A 26927-nucleotide genomic window follows, 5' to 3' on the forward strand; every position below is an offset into this window, starting at 1 on the left:
CAAAGAACACGTCAGATCGCTTCGGCGTGTGTGGTTAGAGGCGCAGGCGTTCGCGTGGTTTTTCTATTCCTGGGCGTTGTGCAATAAAGGAAGAAAAAATCAACCTGTCAAGAGAGAGAGACATTTATTTAAACGACCTATGTTCGGATCCGTGTTTTTGTAGGAGAGGGAGTTAAGGTTATCGAGAGAAATACCCCTCTTTCCAGCATCTGTGGAAACCCCAGTCTCTTGCAAATGTTGAGCATTTTTTTCTCGTGTCTTCGTGAAATGCACCCAAGCAAAACACCATCGCTAGAATGGATTAGCCGCGGAGAAAGCAGTAGAAAAGAATATACAAGATATTCATGAAGCTGCTATTCATTCATGTTCATGAAGACCTCGGTTATTTTTAAGTCGCAGGTGTAATGGGGTGAATAATTCAATTCAAAATTCAATTCAAAACTTTATTTCCAACGACTCGTTGGGGGTCATGAGGCAAAAAAGCTGCCATTGGCAGCTTGAGGGTGCCTGATGCCCGTACAAGGCAGCAGCATATAGCCAATGTATAGACACCCTGTATACAATAATATATGAGCTGAAAAAATCAAAAACATTCGCAGCAGCTTGCTTCCGCGAAGTGTTTATAGATTAGGCTAGAAAGAACATTTAGGACATAAAGTAAAGTGACATAAGGGAGCCTTTTAGCACTGTTCTGGGAATATCATTCGTTGAAGGCGCCCAGTCGGCAGTTCGTACCAGCCGCGTAGCCATATTATAAATAGAACTCGCGCCGACTAACGCAAGTCAAGGGTTAAAAAACATAAATGAAAGTTGCCAGAATAAAACATGAATGGCTTCTGTGGCTGCCGCCTGAAACAAGACAGTATGCTTTGGTTCATTGCAACTGACATTTAGGAGCCCTCCGGAGGAGCAAGAGCTACTTTTTTTTTACTGCATTAAATAAATTTTATTTTTCCACGACCTCCTTCACAACTTTATGTTTACTTAAATAAATAGTCAGCTTTTAAGCCATTGGAGACGTACGAAAAGTTTCAACTGAAGGTTCACACTGCGTGGCTGCTACCCTGTCAGATTAAAAGAGCGGTTACTATCTGTCTTTGAGCACTAAATTTGTCTAAAATTATTTTCTCACCCTTACTTTGATGCACTTGAGAAACTCATTTGTAATTCCCTTGCTCTAATCGATTGCAAATTTCTTTTTGTTTTGTTTGGTCTTGCAACTGTTTTAACTGGGTTCGCATTTGATTTTACTGATTGTATTCGTTGTCTTCATTGCTCTCATTCTAGGTTTATATACATGTTTTACTAGATTTTTTTTGTTGTTTCAACATGTTTAGCTTTGTTCATCTATTGTTCTATGTACGTGCCCCCCCCCCCCCACCCCCCTCCTCTTCTTATGACCCTGTAAAGGTTGGTTTGGTTGGTTTATGGGGTCTAACGTCCCAAAGCGACTCAGGCTATGAGAGACGCCGTAGTGGTGGGCTCCGGATAACTTCGACCGCCTGGGGTTCTTTAACGTGCACTGACATCGCACAGCACACGGGCCTCTAGAATTTCTCCTCCGAACCCCGTAAAGGGTCCTTAGGGGTTAAATAATTGATAATGATGATGATGACGATTTGCGCAGTTTTTGTTGCGGTTTAACATTACCGCAAGAGGTTTTCCCGCTCTCCTGACAGAATGCGTGATTTCCGAACCATTTGTTGCAGGAGCGCGTGTTTTGAACTTTCGTTGACGTGGCACGGCCGTTTTCACTCAGCCGCAGTCTATAGCACCCCAAGCAGTCGCCATGAGCCCGCTAGACACGTTAGCCTCATTGTCTTCAGGCGTACAGCCACAGCTCCTTCAGAGTGGGGGTAGGAATTAAGGTTTGCAGCGATGCCATCTCAGAAGATGGGACACTTGCTGTTTCATTTGGCACCCCGGCACTTTCTGCCTGAAACTCTTCGCGTGCTTTCAAATAATTCTTTAAGTGTCAAGAAAAATATGCGCTCGTTTGCTTTAAGAGGACGCCAACAACAATCTTTGAATTCTCGTAACCAGCACTAGTTTTTGTTCCAATATACCTGTGACGCACGTCATCTAAGCACATATTTAATGAACAGGCAACCTTATAAAAAAAGGGTAACTGTTACGCAGTGGAATGACTTGTATGTTTAGATATTACAATAAGCATATTTTAGCTTGTTGGGACTAGCGGTCAAGCAGTGTCAAAATGTCATGGTTAGAAACAAGCTAACAAAAATGCTAGTAGCGGCTGCTGTTCCGACATGCGGGACACAATGGAAATTTACAGCGCATCTCAACAGAACGTGAGGTGAGTAGCGCAGATAACGTTCCATGATCAAGAAATTAGTCTTGTTTTTGGCAAAATATAATATGTGCGCAATCATTCCATGGACGGAGAGCACTGTCAATCCCATTTTAAAAGATTTCTGTCAGCTGCTTACAGTATCATTGCGCCGGCAGATGTTTTGGTCCAAATAAATATTCAGTTTAAATGAATTAAACTCTACGTCAGTTATCCGTCTCAGTCCACTTGTTCTACTCTGCTTCCCTTCGCTCTCCGTATTTGCTAACGCGAGGACATCCTCACAGCTATAAGAGCGATATCTGCAAGCTTGAGCAACACTGGCTTATGATACTCAGGTAGCTTGACGTACTTATACAAGTTCATAATGAATGCGGCTGCTACCAGTGAAAAGTCATCGGCACTCTACTGGGTAGCGCAGTGATTAACGGAGCTCAATTCCGAATAATTAGGACCAGGCTCCTGCAGTTGCCAACGCCGGCGATAACAGTTCTCATCAACCACCAGAGTTGTCACATTTCGTTCGCCGTGGAAAACTCGACTGTCCCGGTCGTGTTTCATCGGTCAGAAAGTTCGACCATTGGCTGCAGGCAAGCGACATCAACAGACAGCTAATGACGTCACCAGACCAGAAGTGACGTTATTTCCGTTACTTCCGGTGGCCAGTGTTCCTGGCAAGGAACTGAGGACAACTGCATCCAGTATTCATTCCTAGCATAAAAACTGAACATGTGTCTCTTTCTGGCTTGATTGATGCTCGTCTGGCAACAACATGCGCATTTGTAGCTGAGAATATTGCGTCTAAAAATTTTCTCGCTGCTCGATTCAAGCATGTGACGTCTACACCGAAAAGGACTCCATGATCATGGTTTTGAATTAACAGGTGGTGTAGCCTAGTCTCTGGGTTCCGCGTCGATAACTTCTTTGGCGCTCACGCTTTACTTGCGAAATCTGCTGGTGATGGCGACACGTGTTTTTCATTTTTTTTTTATTTTTGTAACTTCTGAAAGATCTATTTTCACTAAATATAGAGCCTTCGTTAGAATGTTGTCGTCTTTATAATGAACTTTATAACAGAATGTTTTATAATGAACTGCATTAAATCTTGCTGCTGTGAAGGTTGGTGCATTATGAACCGAAGAATTTACACAGCGCCAAAAGAAAACACGCACGACAAAAGAAAACGACACGCTTGTCCATGTCGTTTTATTATGTCGTCGATGTTTATGCAAATTTCCACGGGTCGTGCTGGAGCAGCTTTTCTTGCTCCGTGACGAAGAATTCGAGTTCCGCTGGTCGATCTGGACCGACTGCGTGAATTCCGCTGGTAGTTTGGAGCAACTCCATTCAATACGGGGCGCACTAGGTTGATCCGCCGCCCAGCGGTGGATCTCAACGTAACTTGTAGTCGGCGATGTCGTCCCTTCCGAAACAAACATGTGATTTTTGGTTATTTTTAGCGCGCGCAGGAATGTCAGCAGGAAACACTGAGCGCTGTTTCTTTCGCGCGCGTTTTGTGCGCGTATGTCGTCTGCATCGTCTGCATCATAGCGGTTACAACTCTCAGTTATGGCATCGCATGGAATGGTAATAGTCCTCCCGTTGTCTGATGAGAGCTCGTCTGAATCTGAGTCCGAGCTCTCAGATAGCAGCAGCGACAACGAAAAGTATCTCTTCGAAGCATTTTTCTAGAAACATTTCGCAGAAGCCCCTGCGAAGCGCCCTAAAGTGATGGACTGTGCGAGTTGGTAAACCGTTCCGTACCGTAAGCACTCTGCAGACATGCGATATATATTCATTTACGAACTTGCCTAGAGAACAACTGTGCTCCTCGTTGCCTACGAGGTTCATCAAAATGCGGTGCACCTCAGGCGTAACATGAACAAAACTACTGGTAGGTTCCATCGCGAAAGAAGTGCTTGCTCACCTCTATTCTCGCCGCGTCTCGTCGTCTGCTTACGCATATTTTGGCGCCAGAATTGCCAGACCTCAACTTCCGGAACCAGTACTTCCGCTGCGCGCTCTGCATGCTCCGCTGGTCGACGACAGTCGCTGTCCTCCGAGGCGGTTTGGAGCGCTCTTTTGCGATTAGAGCGCTTCGCTTTGGATCCACCAGTGGATTTCGCCATTAGAGTTGCGTATTCATTCGTCCATTCTCTAAGAGTTGGCCCATGTCTAGTTATTAGTACTTGTCATTAAGTAGTGAGTCGTAAAATATCACCCCCGTAACGCAGTCAGCATAGGGTCAAACATATTTCTTGCCGCAGTATAATTTTTTCTTCTGTCTGCGCTCAGCGTAGAAGGAATATGTATGAAAGGCGATGAGTCTTGAGCATGCTCATCTTTAAAAAAAAAGAAAGGAATGAACATGCGTATAGGCTTTCTAGAAATAAGAAAAAAATCAGCAGTAGAGCACGTCCTTTCTGTATTGAGCATGCATTCCTCTTTGCCACGGAATCTTCTTCGTAAGCACGTACTAGCTGTAGGTCCACATCAGTCTTTCACAACAGTTTGTGTCTGTTGTACCATGTTGTTCATGAAAGATTTTTTTCATTCTGCTGTAAAATGCACATTATTTTATTTTTTCCTTGTTGTATGATGTATTTGGGTCTTTCGCCGTGATTTTGTGCTTTTCATTTTTCACAAGTGCTGTGTCATTGCCTTCATATATTTTGTTTCTGAACCCCACACTAGCCTCTGGCTATGGGTTCAGTCAGTGTTTTGGTAATTTGTATGGCAAAAGTAGAAATAAAATTAATGAATAATGACTAATGAATAATTAGGCGAACTGTAAGGGCTGGGTGTTGCTATGCTGTAGACTGTGGGGCTAGGAGCTCGCTCACGCCAAAAACATTCCGTATCATTGAAATCATCCGCACGCTGCCGTAAAGTACAGCACTGGAGAAATTTGTGTAGGTTCATGGCTCTTAGAAGCTATCAAAATCATTGAGCGCGTATTTGTTAATCGTAAGTAATGCAGAGGTTCATAAACGGTGATGCTGAAGCTTTTATGGAATCCATTGAGGATATCGCTTGTTTTTATCTTTTGGTGTCAAGCATTCAAAGCTTAGCTTCGGTGTATGAACGTACTCTACCCGTCTTCATTCGCGTTGTATACGGGTGGGTACGGGTTGACCATGCCCATGAAAGATTCCGGACGATGGACCTTAATTTCTTTCACTTCTAATAAAGTTTATTATCACTACTACAGCTACTACTTCTGCGCGTGCTTTCCAAGTCTCAGAAGTACACCCGGAAGAGGACGAATGTGTACGATGCGCAGGCTCGTAAAGAGTCAAGAACGGGTCTTGTCGTGGTGGAAATGTGTTTGAAAAGCCAGCGTCTTCGTTGTTTGTGCTTTTATGATATAGCAGTGGGGCGGCTAGAGGTCTACACCATTTGGCCTCACCTATCTGTCCCCTTCTATAAATTACCGTCCGAAATAGACCGAAGCCAACTAACCCAGCTTTCTTCGCTAGGAGCATTCGTTTCACCACAAATACCGCAGCGATGTTACTGCGAATCTGAAGCCTCCATGAAGGTGTCTGCAGGATTCGGGCAAGAAGCTCTCATGCGTCCTGGCTGGAAGCAAACTACTCTGGGTTTGCAGAGAAAGTGCGGCAAGATGCCCTCCAAAAAATGGGGTGCGAGTAGAAGCAGACAGAGGTCCCTGCAGCGCGACGTGAGAAGCACGTCCCGTGCTCATGTAGCGTGCTTCCACCTCCTTGTGTGTGGAACAATCCAACGAAAAAAACAAGATCCTTGGGTGCGAAGCCTGGGTCGACACCCGACACGACATAACGCCGAAGGTTTGAACCAGATGGCAGATAGTCTTTAACAGTCTCGATGGTCCTAGCAGAGGCAGGCATAGCCTTCAGTTCACGGAGGCAATCGACGTCGGAGAACGAGCCCAACCAAATGGTCACGGTGTCGGCGGGGCGGTGAATTGCGAAGCCTTCTAATCCGATTGTTCCAAGGTACTTGTCGAAGGTCGGTCGATGGAGACGATGTGATAAAGTTGACACATCAAAGCATGCACGCCGCTTAGCCACCTCCTTGTATAGTGGTGAAACGCCAGGCTGTGACGAAAGGCGACCCCTCTTCTGAGCGGTTCCTCGGAAAGAAGTTTCAGACTGGGCTGTCATTTCGGCAGCACATTTGACACAAGACATTGTGCAAGAAAACGAAGGCACCCATCGTAGCCCTGGCTCACTGCAGTTGCGGAGCGGACAGGAAACTCTGGCCATGGCGAAGGTCACCGACTACGAGTATTTCGAGTCCACCATTTTGCTAACCAGCGTACGCAGGAAAGCTATGGCGATGGCTTTGCAGACAATCGCTGGCCAAGTGGTCAAAATTGAGGGAACGCTCTGTAAACACGTCTGATTATTGATGTTGTTGACGGCAGTAGACATGGCATATGCAAACGCGGAGGGAGTGGCCGATTCAGGCTGCACATCATCATCATCGAATGAACGACTTCATTGCCCAAAATTTACTACCTAAAAGTGCCCGAAAAGTGTTAAACGGAGTAAAAATAGTTTATGAACATGAGAAGTGAAACCCACGAAAAAAAGCCGAGTAAGTGCGCAGCCGGTTCGAACGATTTCTGTGTGTCGAGCGACGAAAACAAAAACACTTTATCGCCGGCACACCGGAACCTCGTTTCGAACCTAAGCACGCGTCGCAGTGGCGGGCAGGGTCTCGCTTCGGTGCACTGGGATGCACACGGCAGCAGTGACCGCCATCAACAGAGCGTTGAATAACCTCCAGATCCTCCACCAGGGGCCCGAAGCGCCGACCGTGACTGTCGGCCGCCCCTTACTGCACTGTCGTTCCTGGGGAGGCACTGGAACGCCCATTAACCACGTCGTGTCTACCGGCCTACTTAAAGGCACTCCCGGGATTGCACGCGCTGGTAGCATCAAACGGTAAAGTGCAACAGTGCTGCTGAATTAACACTTCACTGAGATGACAAATTACATATTAACTCTCTTGGCCTTCGGCCCAATCGCCAATAGCGACTGAACAGCATTCGCTTGCTTGCGCACTCGCTATAATTTTTTTTTTATTCGAGAAGTCTACCATGAGCCATAAGTTGAGAAAAGGATTGTTTGGCGCACTCTTTTTCGGGTGGAATTACTCGCTACTACATTTGCTACCGACTGAATAACATAATTCCCTACCCAACTTATGTGCCTCCGCGATCTTGTATGAGGGTTATCACTGAAAACGTACAGAGAAGCTTAAGCGGTGCAGTTTCTGTAACAAGTACACACAGCTTTAACATCTTTTCGAGGAGAAGTCACACTCCAGCTGTTGAAGTGCAGATATTGAGTTCGTTTCTATAACCCCAGGTGGGGCCGGGCAAGGCCTTAACTTTCAGAAAGCTGCCTCATCGGCAACGCCCGTCATGGAGGACACAACTCTGCTCAGAAGGGTTGACCAGGCGCGGCGGCGTGAAAAGGTCGCAGTTGATAGGACTTGGTGAGGGCTCCGTTGATCCTCTCCACGAAGCTATCAGGAATAAAAAAACAACAAAAAGAAAAGAAATTACCACAGGACTATCAGATATGCTGCGAATTTCTATGTGTGCTTAAACTCGCTTCGGGCCACTCATCTCCGGCACAGTAAAACAAGGCGTTGTTCGACAGCCGCTAAAGGGCTGCCGTGCGATTTGCTGACGCGCCGAACACACGGTGGCTCAATAAAACGGTCACAGTGGGACTTTACCGCACAAGGAGGAATTACATCCTGCGAGGATCAGCGATCTGTCGAAGTTGCGTTGGCCAAAGACCCTTCTACCTGGCATTTCACTCCACTAAAGCCAAGCATCAGGCCGTGGGAAAGCTTGTACTCATTAGAAAACTGGTGGGTACCCGACAACATTGTGGATCGAACCCGGTACCTTCTGTAGTGGGGCTGGATCTGGAAATAGTGAGAGTTTTGGAGGCGGCTCAAGTACCGATCTACGCCTGCGGTGCACCTGTGCTTAGGCTGTTCACAGGTATACTTTTGCACGTATGCGGACGCCGAAAGTCGTGAAACCAGCCAATGCCTCTTACACAGCCAGCAAAGAAAAGGCTCTTCCGTTCTGCAAATCATTCCAATGACGCCCGCGCATGGGAAAGGTATCATACTGCCGAAAAGAACTTTCTTTCTCACGCAGCACAAGCCAAAAAAACCTTCTTCTCATCCACATTACCTGATATGCTTCACAACAACCCCAGGCAATTTTGGAAAGCTATAAACCCAAAAGCAACCCCGCCAATATCGCTTTGCGACGAACACGGTTCACCAATTCCACATACTGACACGTCTGAAGCATTAAATTATACCTTTTCATCCAATTTTACCCACGATCCTGTAGGCGACATGCCTGACTATCCTTATTTTGATTACCCCCCTATGCCTGACATACGTTTCGACCCTAACGGAATAATCGCGTTGATTGATTCCATGAAACTAACCTCATCTGCTGGTATAGATGAAATTAACACAAAAGTTCTCAAGAATACTAAAAACGTTGTAGCTGTTCTTCTTTGTCGTATCTTCCAGCAATCACTCGAGTCCGGTATTGTACCCCACGACTGGAAAGTGGGGAAAATCATCCCAGTACACAAAAAAGGCCCCCCCCATCGTCTAGTAAGAACTACCGTCCCATCTCCCTCACTAGCGTTCCCTCTAAATTAATGGAGCACGTAATTTACTCACACATCATGACCTTCTTGCAGTCTGTCAGCTTTTTTGACCCTTCTCAACACGGATTCCTGAAAAACCTATCCTGCTCTACCCAACTGGCCCTCTTTACTCATGACATCAGTTCTAGTATAGACACGAACACACCCGTCGACGCTCTTTTCTTAGACTTTGAAAAAGCTTTCGACAAAGTCTCCCATCAACGCCTCTTATTTAAACTTTCGCGCCTAAACCTCCACCCACTAGTATACGATTGGCTCCGGAATTTTTTGACTAACCGTCAGCAGTTTGTATGGGCTAACAATCATGCATCTTCCATCTCCCCTGTTACCTCCGGCGTACCTCAAGGCACGGTTTTAGGACCTCTACTATTTTTAATTTACATCAACGACCTTCCAAGTAATCTATCTTCCACCGTTCGTTTGTTCGCCGACGACTGCGTCATCTACCGGAGCATCACTTGTAACAGAGACACTTACCACCTGCAGTACGACATAGGACTTGTGGAAGAGTGGTGCGCAAACTGGCTGATGTCTTTAAGCGTTAATAAAACAACGCTTGTATCATTTCATCGTCGTCAATCGTATCCTACTCCCAATTACACCCTTCGCGGTTCCATGATAACACACGCATCTTCATATTGCCACGTATCATTGTAGTGTTTGTTCGTTCACGCTCAAGGCTGCAGGAAAGAGCTGTTATTATTTTTGTTCGTGACGCGAGAAGCGACCAGTCTAATCTCGATTGATCGCAGCCATGAAAGGCTGCATCTAGGTTTTTCCAGATTACTCTAGATGATCTTGTCCTGCTATCTGGAAGTTTCCTTGCCGGCTTTAAATTGAGCGATGCCGCGAGCAGCGGACATTCGTAGATCGACGATTGACGAACACGCTTGTTGCTTACGCCGCCTTCGAGTCATTCAGTTCTTTTGCGGGCGCAAGTCAGCCCAAATAAAGAGCTTCGTTTGCAAGTATTTCTGGTGTCTTCCTGACCCCTGGACTGCCGTCACTACAACGTGACATCTGGCGGAGGTGCTGGGTAGCCTTCCAGGTACCGGACAACCCCTGCAAGTCGTGACGACAGCCCTTTGAGTTATTCGCCGGAAGACCTGACTCCAGTCTACCACGCAGCCTCTGGAGCCTCCAGCCATGACTTACGCCGCAGCAGTGCGCCGGCCTGTACCTCGACGACGGGACCCAAGCCCCTATCGCCCTTAGCCAGCTGCGCTGGAGCGCCGCCCTCTCGCCCCAACTCGCCCGTCCTACGAGCGTCGTACACGGCCGAGGAAATGCGTCGAGTGGAGAACACCCGACCAGCGCCGCCCACAATGCTTCCACTGCGGAGAAGCCGATCACATTCTCCGGTACTGCCCATGCAGGAGGATGGGCATCCCTGCTGAAAAAAGTTCTATGATGCAATAACCTCATAGATCATTCATCATAGAATATCATACAATCTCTATGACATATCATACAATCTGTATGATATATCAACAATTCGTATGATATATCATACAGATTGCATGATATGTCATACAGATTGTATGATATTCTATGATGAATGATCTATGAGGTTATTGCATCATAGAACTTTTTTTCAGCAGGGATCCGAGGGTTCCCTTACGACGCCCCACGACCCCGACCAGGCCAGCGACCAGCCGAAATCGAGGATTTTTTGCGTCGGGAAGGATACTCATCGCCGAGCTGCCTATCGCGTTCTCCGTCGCCATCGTCACCGCGCTAAGTATCTCCTAGCCGAGGGTACGCAGTGCGTGGACGCTTCCCCAGCCCCCAAAGATTGAACTGAATGAGGCGGCCTCTGGAGGTGAGGTTGCTTCTGAGCGCAAGAACTAAGATCCTCCATCGACGAAAACAGAAGACCATGCCCCCTACGACGACGACGAACCCTACGACGACGACGACACCTACGACGACGACGACACCTACGACGACGACGACACCTACGACGACGACGACACCTACGACGACGACGACACCTACGACGACACCTACGACGACACCTACGACGACGACGATCCCTACGACGACGACGATCCCTACGACGACGACGATCCCTACGACGACGACGACTACTACGACGACGACGACTACTACGACGACGACGACTACTACGACGACTACTACGACGACTACTACGACGACTACTACGACGACTACTACGACGACTACTACGACGACGACGACTACTACGACGACTACTACGACGACTACTACGACGACTACTACGACGACGACGACTACTACGACGACTACTACGACGACTACTACGACGACGACAAATACGACAACAAATACGACGACAAATACGACGACAAAAACTACGACAACACCGACGACGACACGGCCAGACTTGAAGCTTTTACCGCGGCCCTTGCACCTTATTAGGAACGCTAAAGGACTCTTAAGTTCTCGAAGCATTCGCCGTGTTTAATTTCATTTTAAAGCATCGAGGCGATGCTTCTTTGGAAGGGGGGTAATGCCACGTATTATTGTAGTGTTTGTTCGTTCCCGCTCAAGGCTGCAGGAAAGAGCTGTTATCATTTTTGTTCGTGACGCGAGAAGCGACCAGTCTAATCTCGATTGATCGCAGCCATGAAAAGCTGCATCTAGGTTTTTCCAGATTACTCTAGATGATCTTGTCCTGCTATCTGGAAGTTTCCTTGCCGGCTTTAAATTGAGCGATGCCGCGAGCAGCGGACATTCGTAGATCGACGATTGACGAACACGCTTGTTGCTTACGCCGCCTTCGAGTGATTCAGTTCTTTTGCGGGCGCAAGTCAGCCCAAATAAAGAGCTTCGTTTGCAAGTATTTCTGGTGTCTTCCTGACCCCTGGACTGCCGTCACTACAACGTGACAATATAAATATTTAGGTTTTAGCTTTATACAGGATTTCTCTTGGACCACCCATATAATGAACATAACCAACGAAGCTAACCGTGTTCTTGGTTATCTAAAGCGTAACTTGCGTTTGGCACCTGCTTCCGTAAAACTGTCCGCCTATTTAACTCTTGTCCGTCCTAAACTTGAATATTCATGCTCAATCTGGGAACCCCAACAAATTAACCTAGCCAAAACCCTTGAGTGCGTCCAGAGCCGCGCGATAAGATTCGTATATTATGATTACTCATATCATACGAGCGTAACAGCATTGAAAACAAAAGCTAACCTCCCCAGCCTTGAATCCCGTCGAAAAATAGCCATACTTTGCCTTTTCCACAAGTTTTATCATTCGCATTTCAGCCAATCTGTTATCACCCCTGCATACCGCCTTTCACTTCGCATCAATCATCCGAAAGCTGTTCATACACCTCGAGCATCTACTTCTGCGCACCTAAAATCATTCTTCGCCCAGACCGCAAGAGACTGGAACGACCTCCCCGCTGAAGCTTTCATCCATCCTGGCCTGGAATACTTCAAATCATTCATCACTGATTTTTTTTTTCAATGATATTGCCACGTACCATTGTAGCGTCCGTTCGTTCGCGAAAGGCCGCAGAAAAGGGGTGTTATCATTTTTATTCCTGACGCGAGAAGCGACCGGACTAATTTCGATTGTTCACAGCCATGAACAGCTTCGCCTACGTGTTTCTAGATTACTCTAGATGATCTCGACCTGTTATCTCGAAGTTTCCTAGCCGGCTTTAAATTGAACGATGCCACGAGCAGCGGGCATTCGTAGTTCGACGATTGACGAGCACGCTTGTTGCTTACGCCGCCACCGAGTGATTCAGTTATTTTGCGGGCGCAAGTCAGCCCAAATAAAGAGCTTCGTTTGCAAGTCTTTCTGGTGTCTTCCTGACCGCTGGACTGCCGTCACTACAACGTGAGAATATGTATGCCCACCCCTCATGTAATGCCCCTAGTGGGCCTTTGAGGTACTAATAAATAAATAAATAAAAATAAATAAATAAACTGCAAAACTTTCGGATTGCCTTGTTTCCGCGAAAGGTATACTTGCATTATGTTATGCGCGAACGCGACGAATGTTTGAAGTGCACTCTATAGGTTTGAACACGCCTTGATCATTCTTCGGCGAAAGCATGCACGGACTAGTGCCCAGGGGACGTAAAAATATCACCTCTGGCTTGAACTGCTCGGAAAAGTGATGTGCTCCTAATAAAAACGGTGCTCAAAGCTTTCATTTGAATGTGACATCTTTCAGTTTCATGAGTTATGAAAAGCCTGAGCGGCTAGCTGTATTAAAAACTCCTCGTATAGTATTACACCACCGTGGCCGGATCTCGTTCTGACCAATGAACATTTTGGCGTGTTCAGTGAGCATATTTTCATATGACACGTCTGAACTGCGACTGTATCGATCCACCAAAAGGCCGCCGCGGTGGCTCAGCGGTTATGGTGCTCGGCTGCTGACCCGAAAGACGCGGGTTCGATCCCGGCCGCGGCGGCTGGAATTTTTTTGGAGGAGAAATTCTAGAGGCCCGTGTACTGTGCGATGTCAGTGCACGTTAAAGAACCCCAGGTGGTCGAAATTTCCGGAGCCCTCCACTACGGCGTCTCTCATAGCCTTAGTCGCTTTGGGACGTTAAACCCCATAAACCAAACCATAAACCAAACCGATCCACCAAAAGCGTTAATCGCTTTCCAAACACATCGACGCATGTCCGAGCACCCGCGAATTTTCCACTCTCATCTTCTCAACCATTTCCCTTCCCTCAGCGGCAGCAGATAGCACGTGTCCGCTCTCCCAGCGTCCCGCGTCGGAACACGCGTGCTGGCGCCGTCCGCCGAAACTGGCTGCGGCGGCGGAAGCGGCTGCGCTGGTGGAAAGGGTTGGCGCCGAGAGAGGAAGGAGCCCGGCGGCTTTAAATCTTAATGAGCCGGCGCCTGTAATAATTCAGTAGGTTTGGAAAGGCAGATTTGGGCCAACTCGAGCCGCGCGACCACTCGAAACAACAGGTCCTCGCACGCCTCGCTCGCTGCACCCCCCCCCCCCCCCCCTTCCCGCCGCCGTGGGAAGGACGGCGGCGACGCTTTAGCGCCAACCGGGACGGATCAGCGCCCCATTGACGGCGGGCCGAGAGCGAATCGGCACGGCTGAGAGCGCGCGCCGCGGCTGTAGTGGGCTGATCGAGTTAAATACGCTCTGTTCGAGACGCGGTATGCAGTAGCTGTTGTTTAATAATTGGAAGAAATTAAAGGACATTCTAAATGGACTTCTCGATTTCATTTTTGCGCTGTACGCACTCTTTGTAACATACATAATAAATCAATATAATTTTTGTTTTCTTGCTTAAAGCATTTGGAGTGCACTGTGTGAAAGTGTATGTGCCAACGCTGCATGTCGGCACGTGGTGACCGCATGTCATTGGGTTCAAACAGCGTGCCATGAAGCAGGATGGAAGTACAGTGAACATGGGACATATCCGGTGTCCTGTCTAGTTGCCAGTCTTTCATGCTCTCGTCATCCTTGTTGCAATGACACTTGAAAACAGCAAACTGTAACGAACTTGGGTTTATTGCATTGCGATTTACATCTTCCTGTATATTTCCTCGCGCATCTCTTGGCCACTGATAATTGAAGACGAGGCTTAGTGTCGTCACATAGGATTGAGCCCTGGTGAGCTGTTGCGTCCATTTTTCACATAACCATGTCCTCTTCTTCGTGACATGCTTGTGTCCTCTCCGACATGTCCACTCCAGCATGCAGAGTACATGTACAGCAAATTTGTAGGGGCAATTGAATACGAATCAAACTTTATCATAAGTTGTCTATGACCATGATTTGGCCAGGACCCGGACAGAAAAGTAAGTCCATTCTGAAAGTGAGTGGAGCCGGTGGACAAACGTGATCTCTTATGCCACGTCCACTAGTTTCAACGTACACGATGAGCTGTGTAATCGTTTGTTCCTTTCTCTGATGGCAGCGACACCCCGCATCAACAGTTCACAAGACTAGAAGCAGTGGTGGCATTTCTTCGTTCAATTGCCGTAGCTGCAACATCTGCGCGCCATAGGATGAAGGCAAAAGAAGGAATCGTGTCCGGTGCATGGGAAGCGAAATTTAGAACGCCAAGCAGCATGTACAAGATTTTCAAGAATCATTTCAATAGTACTAAACGTTTTCACTTATAAGTGACCGTGTGAAGTAAACTTACTCAACCAGTTCTTTATGAAAAAAATTGTGTTCAGTTTGAAAACAATTAGGCAACATAATTTGACACCAACAGCACCGCTTGTGCCACAAAGAATTTCGAAGTTATTGACCAACAAGTGGAAGAAACGGCTATTTGATTTAAGACTGCTGGTTGAAAATGCTGATGGCAGCTCTAGTCGGCAGAGGAAGCACCAAATAAGAAACAGTATTCAGAGAACAAGGTATCAACTTGAGCATGTCTCGTAATCTCCTGTCTCAAAAAATAGGCAAGCGATAGAATAAGTATTGTTTCCAGTGCCCTAGGTGCTTCTGGCTTATCTGCCGCTTCTAAAAATTTAAGTGGCAGGTTCGTCTTCTGTCCTGCAAAATAGAAATTCTAATTGACTAATTATGCATGTATTGCAGTTCACAGCAGAAATGTGTCGACATCAATAAAACCGTGCATTTCCTTTTAACAGGTCTTTCGAAATACGTTCATAGCTCTCTTGTCTTTTCTCAATCACCCGCAAAACAAGACCTATTGCTTCAACTGCAGTCATAAGATATATAATACAAACAAGAGCTTGAGACCTCTAGTTCTATTTATTTAAGCAGCTTTACGCGAAGTGGAAGGGAAAACACGAACGACGTAATATTTCAGTAGCCGATGCGGAACGACTAAAGGCGTATTCACGGTGCATTGATGTTTCAATGCACCGTAATTTTTTCAATCTTCAATCTTGTAATCTTGTAAGCAGTAGATAAGGCCGGATATATAAACTCTTATTCTTTAAATTCGACTCTTGAAGCAGCCACATGAAACGTTGGCAGACTAGTGGTCCGCATTACTCTGAATAGAGGAGAATACTCGCACCTGTGAGCAATGTGCGAGGTACATAATTTATACTTGTGTAGTTCTAGGCCTTCAGTCCGTTCATTCGAGAAACGAACTAAAAAAAAATAGTCAATTTTTTTTTAAACGACTGGGCCGGTGGCCTGTGGATAACGAAACGGAAAGAGGACTGGGATTTCATTCTCTCTCTGAAGTAAAAAAAAAGAAGATCGTCTAGAAAAAGAGAGAGATCGAGAGATCGAGGAGAAAAAGAGAAACACCCGGAAAAGCTCAAAAGAAACTAATCGCTTCGAATGAATTAAAAATTTTCGAAATTCTCACTCTACGCCGAGGTGAACAAATCGCAATGGCAGCTCTACGGCCCCTTTAATGTGACGAGAGCGACCACTAATTCTGCGCGTTTATTTTTGAGTATCCGTTTTAATATCGGTTTCACTCGATTGAAAATGCGTCAGTGCAGCGGATAAGCGCAATATCACCACAGTGACTAAAGCACCAATACATAGATATAGGTCCCATCGTGAAATCTTGATTTTAATGGCGCAGAAGCGGCCATGCCAAACAGCACCATGGCTGACGTGTTGTTCTGTATAAAGTGGGATCAAAGATATATTTTACGAGAGAAGACGAACTCAGAAAAGCCAAGCACTAAGTGAAGGGAAAGCTCGTACCCGTAGAAAAACCGGTGGGTACAAGGCAACGCTTGGGGATCGAGGCCAGTAGCCCCCGCATGTGAGGCGGGTGCTCGAACCTCTCGCCCACCGCTGCTCACAGTGAAGTCATTTCATCGGGACCTTTCGTTGTAACATAAGAACTAATATATGAAAAAGCAGCTGAGAGTGCATTGTACCAGTTACAACCGATATTATCGAGGACGTTCAATTAGGCGTGTACTTGTCGTAAAGAATTGCTGCTACATACCGTCCTCAATCTAAATCTAAGACATTCCTCCGGCAATCTCATGCCCTCTTATTATTGCTGTTCATTTAGCCTGCTTTTTACGTCCCCTACAAAACATTCGCGAAAAGTGATATGGCAACTTACTATGTCGGTGGCTAAGTATCGGCATCAGATATAAGGGAAGAAAATAAGCACTAATACACCGTGAATGGTTTGAAGCTGAGAACCGCTCACTAAAGCATTTTTAGAAGCAGCAGCAGTGTTCATGGGCTGCAAACAGCTGGTATTCCCGTTAATTTGGCCTTGATGAGCACGTGTATGATGAGCGTATGATTTTTAAGGCGGAAGCCTTTAATGCCTCATCGTTGTAAGCAGCAATTATCGACAGAAATGTCACGCTTTTCAACTGGTCGAAACAGTCATGACGTCACAGTGCGCGAATTTCAAACGGGAATTTCAAACGTTGCATGGTACTTTGGCCAGTAACCATGCAACCAATTAAAGGTATAGTATAGTGATGCTCCAAGTAAGTGGGACTGAGTTTAGTTAATTGATTCATTACCCAATTAGCCTAATTAACCTTTCTAGTCAGGCCAGATAAATGAATAAAACCGAGCAAGAAATTGGTAGAGTTCGGGAATCGAACACCGGTCTCCGGGGTGTGAGACGAGCATGCTGACTACTCTGCCATGCCAGCTCGGTGGTTTGGAATGAACAAAAGCGCGTCTAGTTCTAGTGAATACGGTGTCTTCGTTCACTCTCATCTTCCTCCCTTCCCGCTACGGCGAGGTTTAGGTGTTCACCGAGATATGCGAGAGAGATGCATTTCCTTTCCTCAAAAACCAATTTACCGACAAGCAAGGCGTAGAATATAGGGCTCTGGTAGAACCGAACGGGCGATGGCATTCTCTGGACTCCCTGGCAGCGTTGCAAGACGCTGTCGCGTTTCACTCCTAGAGGCGAAGCCTAACATCTTAACAACGCTTCAGTGACACAAGCAGCAACACCGCGCTTAAGGCTTTCGCCTCACAGCACTTTAGGTCAACTAAGTGCCCCCCTGAATTTTTGTGGGCATTCAGTACGGGACCTGCCCGGAAAGTGATCAGCTTGGACCGTTTCCGTTTGAGTGTTTTCTTCACGTACCATCTATTCTTTCCGTGCCCTTTTGATCCTTTCCATTTTTCTGTTTCGTCAAAAAACCTGCAGGCTAGCTTAGCTAGCCACAGTCGGTAAAGCGGACCGCATATTTCAATAAAATCACCAGACGAATACAGATTGTCTGTAGAGTACATTACCATGGTAGATAATATGCAATAGAAAAAGAATCAAAGAAACGAAAAGCAAGAGCCCGCATCTGCCTGCAAATTGTGTTCATTTTTTTTTTTTTCACTTTGCACTTGCATTTCCCGTCAGTATGGAAAGGTTTAGGTTTAGGTTTATGGGGTTTAACGTCCCAAAGCGACTAAGGCTATGAGAGACGCCGTAGTGGAGGGCTCCGGAAATTTCGACCACCTGGGGTTCTTTAACGTGCACTGACATCGCACAGTACACGGGCCTCAAGAATTTACAGTCAACTCTCTCTCTTCCTAGGAAAAACGGCTGGCTCCTGACTCCTAATATCCCACGCTGACAGAAGCTGCCTTTAACGTCAGTGTAGAGGCTAAAACGTAATATCAATGGGGAAATATACGTTGGGTTGTTAACGTAGCACTACGTCTGTGGCACCAAAAACAGTTTTAACAGCCCGTGTGAGCTGAAGCCTAACGCTTTTCTGGAGAGTACTCATGACCTTCGTGTATCCTCAGCATGCGTGATAATTTCTTGCCGCAGTTTAAACGTAAAAGCGTAAAAATGCTCGTCCGCGCTTACAAATCTTTGTGCCAAGTGCTTCGGGCGAACAATTAGAAGATGATTTGCCTAGCTATACGCCAAATGGGCTTTAGTTGGGAATAACCTGCGTTGCAGCTCATTTATTCAAACCTCACCATCAAAGCTGTCGGCCAGCAAACCAACTTACCAGTAACCTTTCCTCACACAGATGACAAGACCCATTGATGACTACCTAATAATATGAACGAATAACACCCCAATGTCATGGTTAACTCAGTTTTTTGAGTGCGGTCAATCGTTTCTGGCCGTTCCTAAGGAAACTAGGCCACTGCAAGGTACTGAACGCCTTTTCTTTACCTTCAATGCAGTTGTGGAATATTCTGCACTGACTGATCCGAATGCGCAGATACTGTTACGTGTGCTATTAGTGGAAATACTGCCTCGGCAACCGAAACCATAAACAAGGAGGCGAAAAATTTTCTTGAGGAAAAAGTCGCGATTCTGATGGCTGTAGATAGTATTTTAGAAAACAGAATGATAAAATTTGTTATATACGCGCACTCACTTGATGTTACCTCGGCCCTTTCGGATTCACAGAGCAATACGAATGCCCCTTTCAACACATCGTTAGAGCGTATCACGGAGAGTCGTTGAATAGTGGTCTGCAAATAACATTCTGTGTGGTCCTTAGCCACTGCGGTATACATCGAAATGAAGAAGCTGACAAAGCGGCAGCATCTGCGTCCAGAAACACGAGACCAATTGATATTACCCCCATTCCTTACGAAAGCTACAGGCATCACATCACAGAACCACTAGAATATGGCAAATTTAACGGGATAAAGAAACAGATAGTAAACTGTATGTTATTAAGCCTTATGTGAGTGTATGGGAAGAATGTTTAAAAAACTGCTTTACTGAAGTGGCCTTAACAAGATTGAGAATAGGTCTAACATAACATACCAAAGAGCATATTTTCGGAAAGTGCAAAAATATTTCACCCCACTCCACCCCAAACTCTTCCATGTCATGATTGACTGCTTCCACTGGCAAAAACTCTCAAGTTTTTAGAAAAAAAATTGCTTCGTAGTGTCAGTTTCGTTTATATGAACATTGGACATGAGACTGGAACTTCATGCTGCCTTCACAATGCAGAATTTTAATTTAACTAGCGTTGTAGGCATTCTACACCTGTTGTCAATACTTTTTCAGTATCATGTATTGTCATCTAACTCCCACCTCTTACCATGAATTTCTGCATTATTTCGGGCTCATCCTATGTAACATTCTGGAGTTCTTTGTACTAGATGCCTGCCTTTGCGCCAAAAGCACCATCAATCGTCATAACGTTTTACCACCTCATATTTATGCGCATGCAGAGTTATACACTTCCCTTTCCGGTGTGTATCTCCACCAAAACAATTTGAGGACGCTCGGAACTAACAGCGTTTCTCACTGGCAGTTGTGAAATGCTTGCACCTCCCCCTTGCACGACACAGCGAAACGAGGCGCCCATCTGTCTTCAGACCGCGGCAATTGGTGCGAGTTCCACCCAAGTTTCTGCTGTAATTGGCAATCGGTCAGTGTTTCTCTGCCGGTGACAATTCAGCTTGGCAGGAAGGGCTGCCTTACTGGAAATCTGGGATCTCACCGTAAGCCGGGCATTTAGTAGACAGGTTTCTCTTGTAGTACCCATGGCTCGGGACATTCTTCTAGATGGCAAGCCTTAGTCGAAGGTTGTACGGCACACCGTCTGGTCAGGAATCATGTCTTGATGAGATTCACTGGTCACTGACCATGGTCAAACACAAATGATGTTTCGGGAGCGCTACGGCTCCCTTGTTCACAATTAATGAACGGCTGCCTTGTTCACATTCATTGTGAACAAGGGAGCCGTAGCGCTCCCGAAACGTCATTTGTGTTTGACCATGGTCAGTGACCAGTGAATCTCATCATGGCAAGCCTTACGAAGTTGTTCTTGCAGAAATTAGAAGCCCGAAGCATTTGTAGCTCATAAAAAAACAGTACCACAAAAGGTTCGCTACAGTAAATAACGAAGATAAAACAGCCTTCTTTTGCAATATATACACCTTGACGATGAAGTTGAAATTTCGAACATCACCGAAGACGTTAGAAGAGCAAGTGCCAATTATTCTGCACTGTTTTACTACAGTGCGTACATGTGAACAAGAAAAGTCATTTTACAGGAAGCGAACATGGGAAAAAAAATATTTACCCCCGTTCAACTGGCGATAGGTAACTGTAATGACGGCCGACAGAAGTGCCTTCAATTTCGAGGCCTACACGAATATTCACTGAAGCCTTATTGACCACAACTGTGAAAACGCACGTTGTTTAAAGATTTACCGGAATCACTAATTTAGTCGTTTTAAATCAGTGAGGACGTACGGGCGCGGACAAAAGTAAACGGAGCATGTAACTGTCTTCGAATATTTTTCACGTGTCACCTAATTGAAATTTCCAGCAGTGGTACGCGCATGCTGGTAAAGGTGGTTGGTGGGCTTTCTTGTAGGCAAACAACGTTTTTTCATTACCAATGGAGAAAGCGCGATTGCACTTCGAATGCAATAGCGTGCTCCATTTACTTATGGCCGCGCTTGTATGTGGGCATATCCGTCTGTGCGACTTTAGACAGGAGAGTCCATATCTATTACCTTCCCTGCGGCTGTGCAGCTTAAAACATTCACGATAAATAACAAGAAAAATGCTTCTAACCAAAGAATTCCCATTGCAAACGCACGTGCCGAAGGCGAAAAAATAGGGAGAATGATAATGCGGGGCTTATGCGCTTACTTCTACACTAAAAAAAAAAGGGAAGCCAATCGGTCCCGTTTCATAATTAATTTGATTTCCGCTGTCTGGTGACGGGCGCTTCCGTCTTCGTATTCCAACGCGGGACTTGTTACTTAATAGTGCATCCTGTTATGAATGATTTATTCACGCCGTCGTCGAGGCGTGAAAAGCTCGACGCTGGGTGAGCGAGCCGGAACGTGTGTCGCCTCTTCGCGTTGCGACGCATGCAAATGAATTCGCAGGGGAGATAAACAGGCGTTATTTACGCATGGCTACTTGGGCTCGTTTTCTTCTTTTTTTCTCTCTACGCTGTTGCGCTCTTTTCTATTTTGCTTTTCGACATTAAATTAGGCTTGCTCTGCTGCTGCGGCTAGCGCGACATCTATTGCGGAAGTTGTTACGTACAGTGACTGGTAATGTAGTAACTGTAATTCGACTGATCCTCGAGATCTGTTTGCGACTTTCACTGCGCGTCTTTTTTCAGCTCGAATGATGCGTAGATTTCATAGATGATTGCTTCGTGTTGAATACGACAACTAGCAGATAATTAAAAAAAAGATCCTTGCCCGTCTGTGTTTAGAAGGTGTTATCTCTGCATCAGTGCTACGATGGAAGCAACATTTGAAAGCCGAGTGAAATACATCAGCTTGTCCTGTTCGCAAGGTTCTCGCGCTTTACACGCATATTTGTCTTGTGAACTGAACCACAAACCTTCTTTTATTGTTTTCTTATGTTCTGCAGTATTTTTTAGGTATTTGAAGAGCTCTTTACAGATAAGTCGAAACTTTAGCCTAGTTAACGCAACGTCAGGCTCTAAATTCCCTATCTCTTGTGGTAGCGTTATCATAATGCCATATTACTTTTTTCTTTTCCGTGTGTGATGTTCTGCTAAGCATATCAGAAAACGAAGAGTATTAAGGCGTCGCTACCGTTTGGTGCAGACAGAAACATTTAGAAAGCACCATATTCGACGTGGGCATCGCGAGCTATAGTCAATATCCTGCACTCGTCCCTTCTACTACATGACGACGGGTAAATGCAGTAGTCATAAACCTCATTGTTACCCACACTGATCATCAATAAACCATATTGAAGAAGCAGTTTACACACCCCACAATAATCACTGGAAACGCATAAAGGATATTACTCTTTTTATTGATTTCTTCTAACCTAGATTTTATGTTCATTTAGCTGCCACAGGCGGAACTGAAGGATAGCGTGGTGGACTCCAGTTCAGAAGAGTGTCAAATAAAATCTCCTCTCGTTGGCCTAGACGCTTAAAGTTCTAAATTTACTCACTTTATTGCTTTTGCTGTTTTTGTGCTGTTATTCATTCTTTTCTCCTCTCTCTTCTTCTGGAAACATGAACGGGGCTAATCAGGATAACATGTTTCGTCGCATACCCAACTTCCCTCCCAACGCTGTCACCTGCAGAGTAGGTTTTATTGCACTAAGCATGTGCATGTGGCTAAACAAGCTTTACAGGATGCCTCTTGGTAGCTTGTGTTCTGCTATTGTCCTACGTGCATGTGTAGGGAAATCGGTGAGTGCTTTGGAGAGAGGAAATAAGAAAAAGGTCCCACCGGCAGAAAACAGGCCGGTGGAAGCCCCAGAACAGACCGAAATAAAATTATATGTATGCCAGTAACTTCGAATATTTAAGCCGAAATATAAATGTAATGATAAGTAGCGGTCGGTAGGAATCCCCCCCCCCCAGATTTCCTATTTATTCAAGAGTAGATATTAAAAACATGTAGCCGATAAATTGAGGGTCAAATGAAACATATTATTTGCATGCTGGGGATTAAGTAGAAAACATTGGCAGAGAAACGGTTTTATTTGGAGCGCGTTGTTATTATCGGAGCAAGTTTGTAGGCTATACTTCGCTAATCACTGCGATCGATAATGCGATAATCACTACAATCTATGCACGTGGCTTCTAAAGCAAAAAAACAAAAAGACTACCAGTAAATGGCCCATCACACTGCCTGCAATATGCCATTTTGTTCTGTGGCCTCATATTTAAAGTTATGGTGCGTTAGACGCGAGAGCAAGTATTCATTTCTAAATATCAGTTTCGAGGAAGGCTATAAATTGCGCAAAATTACGAGGAAAGGAGGTGTGTGTATTTGTTTCTTTACATTCTGTCCTTAAGCGCAGTTGTTAGCCTTCCTCGAAAATTAACCAACTAGACCGCAAAAACGTCCCACTGAAGATTAACTTTATTCGTTACGACAATTCAGTTGTTATTGGATGCAAGACCTTCGGATTTTTCGTATGTAATCAAAGTGATTCATCTACTCAACGTGATCTTTGGGTTGTGTCCAAAGTAAATATTTTACTATGACCGATGGAGCCACAGAAGTAGCGATGTAATTGCCACATTTTAACACAAAATTCATGTTTGAAATGCAATCTGTACTGAGAGCCTAATGCGCCAGTAGAAAGGAATTCAGAATTGTAATGTTCAACAGTATATCGCTCGTGCTGTAATGACGCACTAAGAATCGTTTCTCTATCTGCCGGTGACCGCCTTGAATATTAAGCTCTGCCTTGTAGAGCGATTGATGCAAATCAAACATTTATTATTTGCGTGCCTTTTAGTTCACACAAGGAGCTATTGGAAAGATTAAATTCCATGTCAGAGGAATATTTAGAGAGCCTATCTTTCCTCCCGTGATTCATTTGTTTGTTGGACCTCTGCATGCCGAGTTCTTGAGTACGAAGGACTTGGATTGGGCCGCCAGGAGGGCTGGATTCTTTCTTCGTGAGAGTGGACAAAATTTACGATTTCTCTACCACACGTCTCAAAGGTTGCGCATGTAAAAAACGATTCGCAGGACGGACAAGGGGGCGTCTTTGGCAGCCAGTTTTATGGAAGCTAGCCTTGCATGCAGCCTCATAGATTGCAAGATTCATGTTAAGAGGTGGCGGATCCTACCACGTGGCGTAAAATTGATTCACATAGAGTCCTGAAAGGTATCCGAATATAATTTTCTTCGTGTACGCACCGTATATATTAAGATTATATGCGTAACTCGTACATTTGCTGTACTGTGTGGTACTGCAGAGATTAAACTTTTTGGATAATACTCATGAGAAAAGCATTCAGTGCTGTTTATCACTGTGACAATTCGACTACGACTTTCACGTTTCAATGATACTTCTGCATGCAACGAAGGCTAGATTGCTGCTTAATTATTGCCCAAGGTTGCTGCCTTTCTAGAAGTGCGTGAGTACCCCGGGATTTCAGTAGTCGTCACGCTTCAAGTACCTGGGCCAGCGAATGATATGACTGGTGGTCGAAAACTTGTGTACCGCTAGGAGAGAACAAACTTAGTCATTCATAGAGAGTCAGCTTGATGCCTTGCTGCTTTAGTCTAGGCCTCACTCTAGATTGAAGCCTAACTGCATCGCCAGCGACAGCTGAACATGATCGGGAAAGCAAATATGAAAACAGTCAACAGTAACACATAAATTAAGTTTATATGCGTAAATTGTACATCTGTTGTACTGTATGGTACTGCAGAGATTAGACTTTTTAGATAATACTAATGAGAAAAGGCTCCAGTGCCGTTTATCGCGGTGCCCGTTCATACGGTATCTATTTGGTCGCTGGGAAGTGACGTGCGGTCACATCACAGCATCCAGCGCTTCTCTGCAGTCGGTCTGCTGACCTGAGATGCGTTTCGGCGTCATTTGACTTTAAGAGATATCATCCTACGATTTCAGAGGGACATAATACATCAGCAGGTTAACGTGCATGTGACTGTGTTGCAGCGTGCACGTGCTGAATTTGTTGCGGCTATTGCTACGTTCATTTTCTTCTTTTCCTTCTGACTTGGCTGACTTGCTTGTTGTATTCATTGATACAGACCTTAGCCCTCTCTTTTCACATTGCTTGTTGTCATTTACTCTTGACTAAATCCGTTCACTCATACGAACATTTTTACAACAGCGAAAGCGCTCGTGCTCGACTTGATTTGTAGAACCGGCAAAGAACGCGCCGCAATTCAAAACGTTTGTTGAAACTATCCACGGCTCTAATAATCAAGAACGTGAAGGTGATTGCGCATAGCAGTACAAAGGAAAAAAAGCGCGTTCGCCGCGTGAACTTTATAAACGTTAGGGCCATCATAATCAATCTTGAACTATCAGCTAAGAGTCAAGGATGTGTTGAAAGACGCAGGTACTTAGAGGTATACTAATTATGACCATCGGAATTATCGGGGTAACACGGGCCAACAGCAACGCGCAGCGGCAGGAGTGTGCAATGTGTTGCGCTCGGGGCGCGGCGTATATACTCACGGGTGCCGCGGCGTTGGCGGCCATGGCGCAGTGCCTTGCGCGCATGGGGTCCGGGGGCGCGGCCCGGTACGTGGGCGAGTATCGTCCCGAGAAGCAGGAGCCGGCCGCGGCCGAGCCCAGGTGCGGCGGCAGCGGCATCGAGGCCGGCTGCTTGCCGCCGTTCATTATGGCTGCCATGCAGTCCCAGTTGAGCGACGAACCGCCCTCGTGCTTCGTCGTGGCGGCCGTGCTCGACACCACGCACCGCGAAAACTCGCCGCTGCCGCCGACGCCGCGTCGATCACCACTTCAGTCGCCCGCCGAGCGCCTCATAACTCGCGCCGCTTGCGCGGCATCGCTCGCGCTGTTGCCGAAATCCTGCGCGGGACGAACGCAGCTCGGCGGAGCCGGTACTCCCAGGTCTCGCCTCGGTCCTGCCGTTCCCAGCTGAGATCCCAACCGTGAGTCGTGGCCGCTGGGAGTGAATAACTCGCACTGATGACCTAACGCTTGTCACACCTATGGTCTTCAACTGTCTCCCGCAGGACCTTGCGCGAACTTTCCCGGTAGAGCCTGAGGTACCAGTGTTGGCTCGCGAGCTCGGCCTTGTATCGCCGCACTGCCTTTTCGTCCCGTTCCGAGAAGTGTTAGGACCCCCTTCAACCCCGAGGATGGCTCGTAGTCGTCCTCACGGGTCTTCCGTCGAAGTCCCTAGCTGTGTTCGGGCAGCAGCAGCACGCATGGTGAATCCGCGGGCAGTGGATAGCCGGAGTAATGCACACGCGCGCAAGCACCCTATTCACACAGGGTGGCGCTACGACTGTGCCCGAAGGGTGGTGGGGAGGGAAGAAGGCCGAGTCGACGCGCCATGCGCTGCGACGAGGAGAGCTCGAACGACAGCAGCCGGCGACGCGGCGCCCCGGGTTCTTGTGGAGTTGGCAACTCGGAGGCACCGCCTTTTTTCGCGGACGGCGGCGCGGGACGTCTTCGGCCTTTCTCCTCCACGCGGCGCGCTCACCAGCGCCGACCTGTCTTCTTTTTTCTTCGTCCCGAAAGTAGCGGCGAAGGGGAGAGGCCCCGCTTTCTGCCGCAGCAGCTGTCGGAGCCTCCTCCTCTCT

General features: G+C 46.4%; 1 protein-coding gene across 1 annotated transcript in view; it reads right to left on the reverse strand.

The window, feature by feature from the left end:
• The window catches only part of acj6 (abnormal chemosensory protein 6), a 72751-nt gene extending 46032 nt beyond the window's left edge, over window positions 1-26719 (reverse strand). Inside the window, exon 1 of the mRNA XM_089586425.1 lies at window positions 25831-26719. Within this exon, the coding sequence (XP_089442551.1) occupies window positions 25831-26007 (177 nt within the window). The 5' untranslated portion in view covers window positions 26008-26719. The remainder of the gene's footprint in view (window positions 1-25830) is intronic.
• Window positions 26720-26927: the final 208 nt, after the last annotated feature.

This window comes from Amblyomma mixtum, chromosome 1 (genome assembly GCF_055824585.1).
Source record: "Amblyomma mixtum isolate Tamu chromosome 1, ASM5582458v1, whole genome shotgun sequence".
Classification (NCBI taxonomy): Eukaryota; Metazoa; Arthropoda; class Arachnida; order Ixodida; family Ixodidae; genus Amblyomma; species Amblyomma mixtum.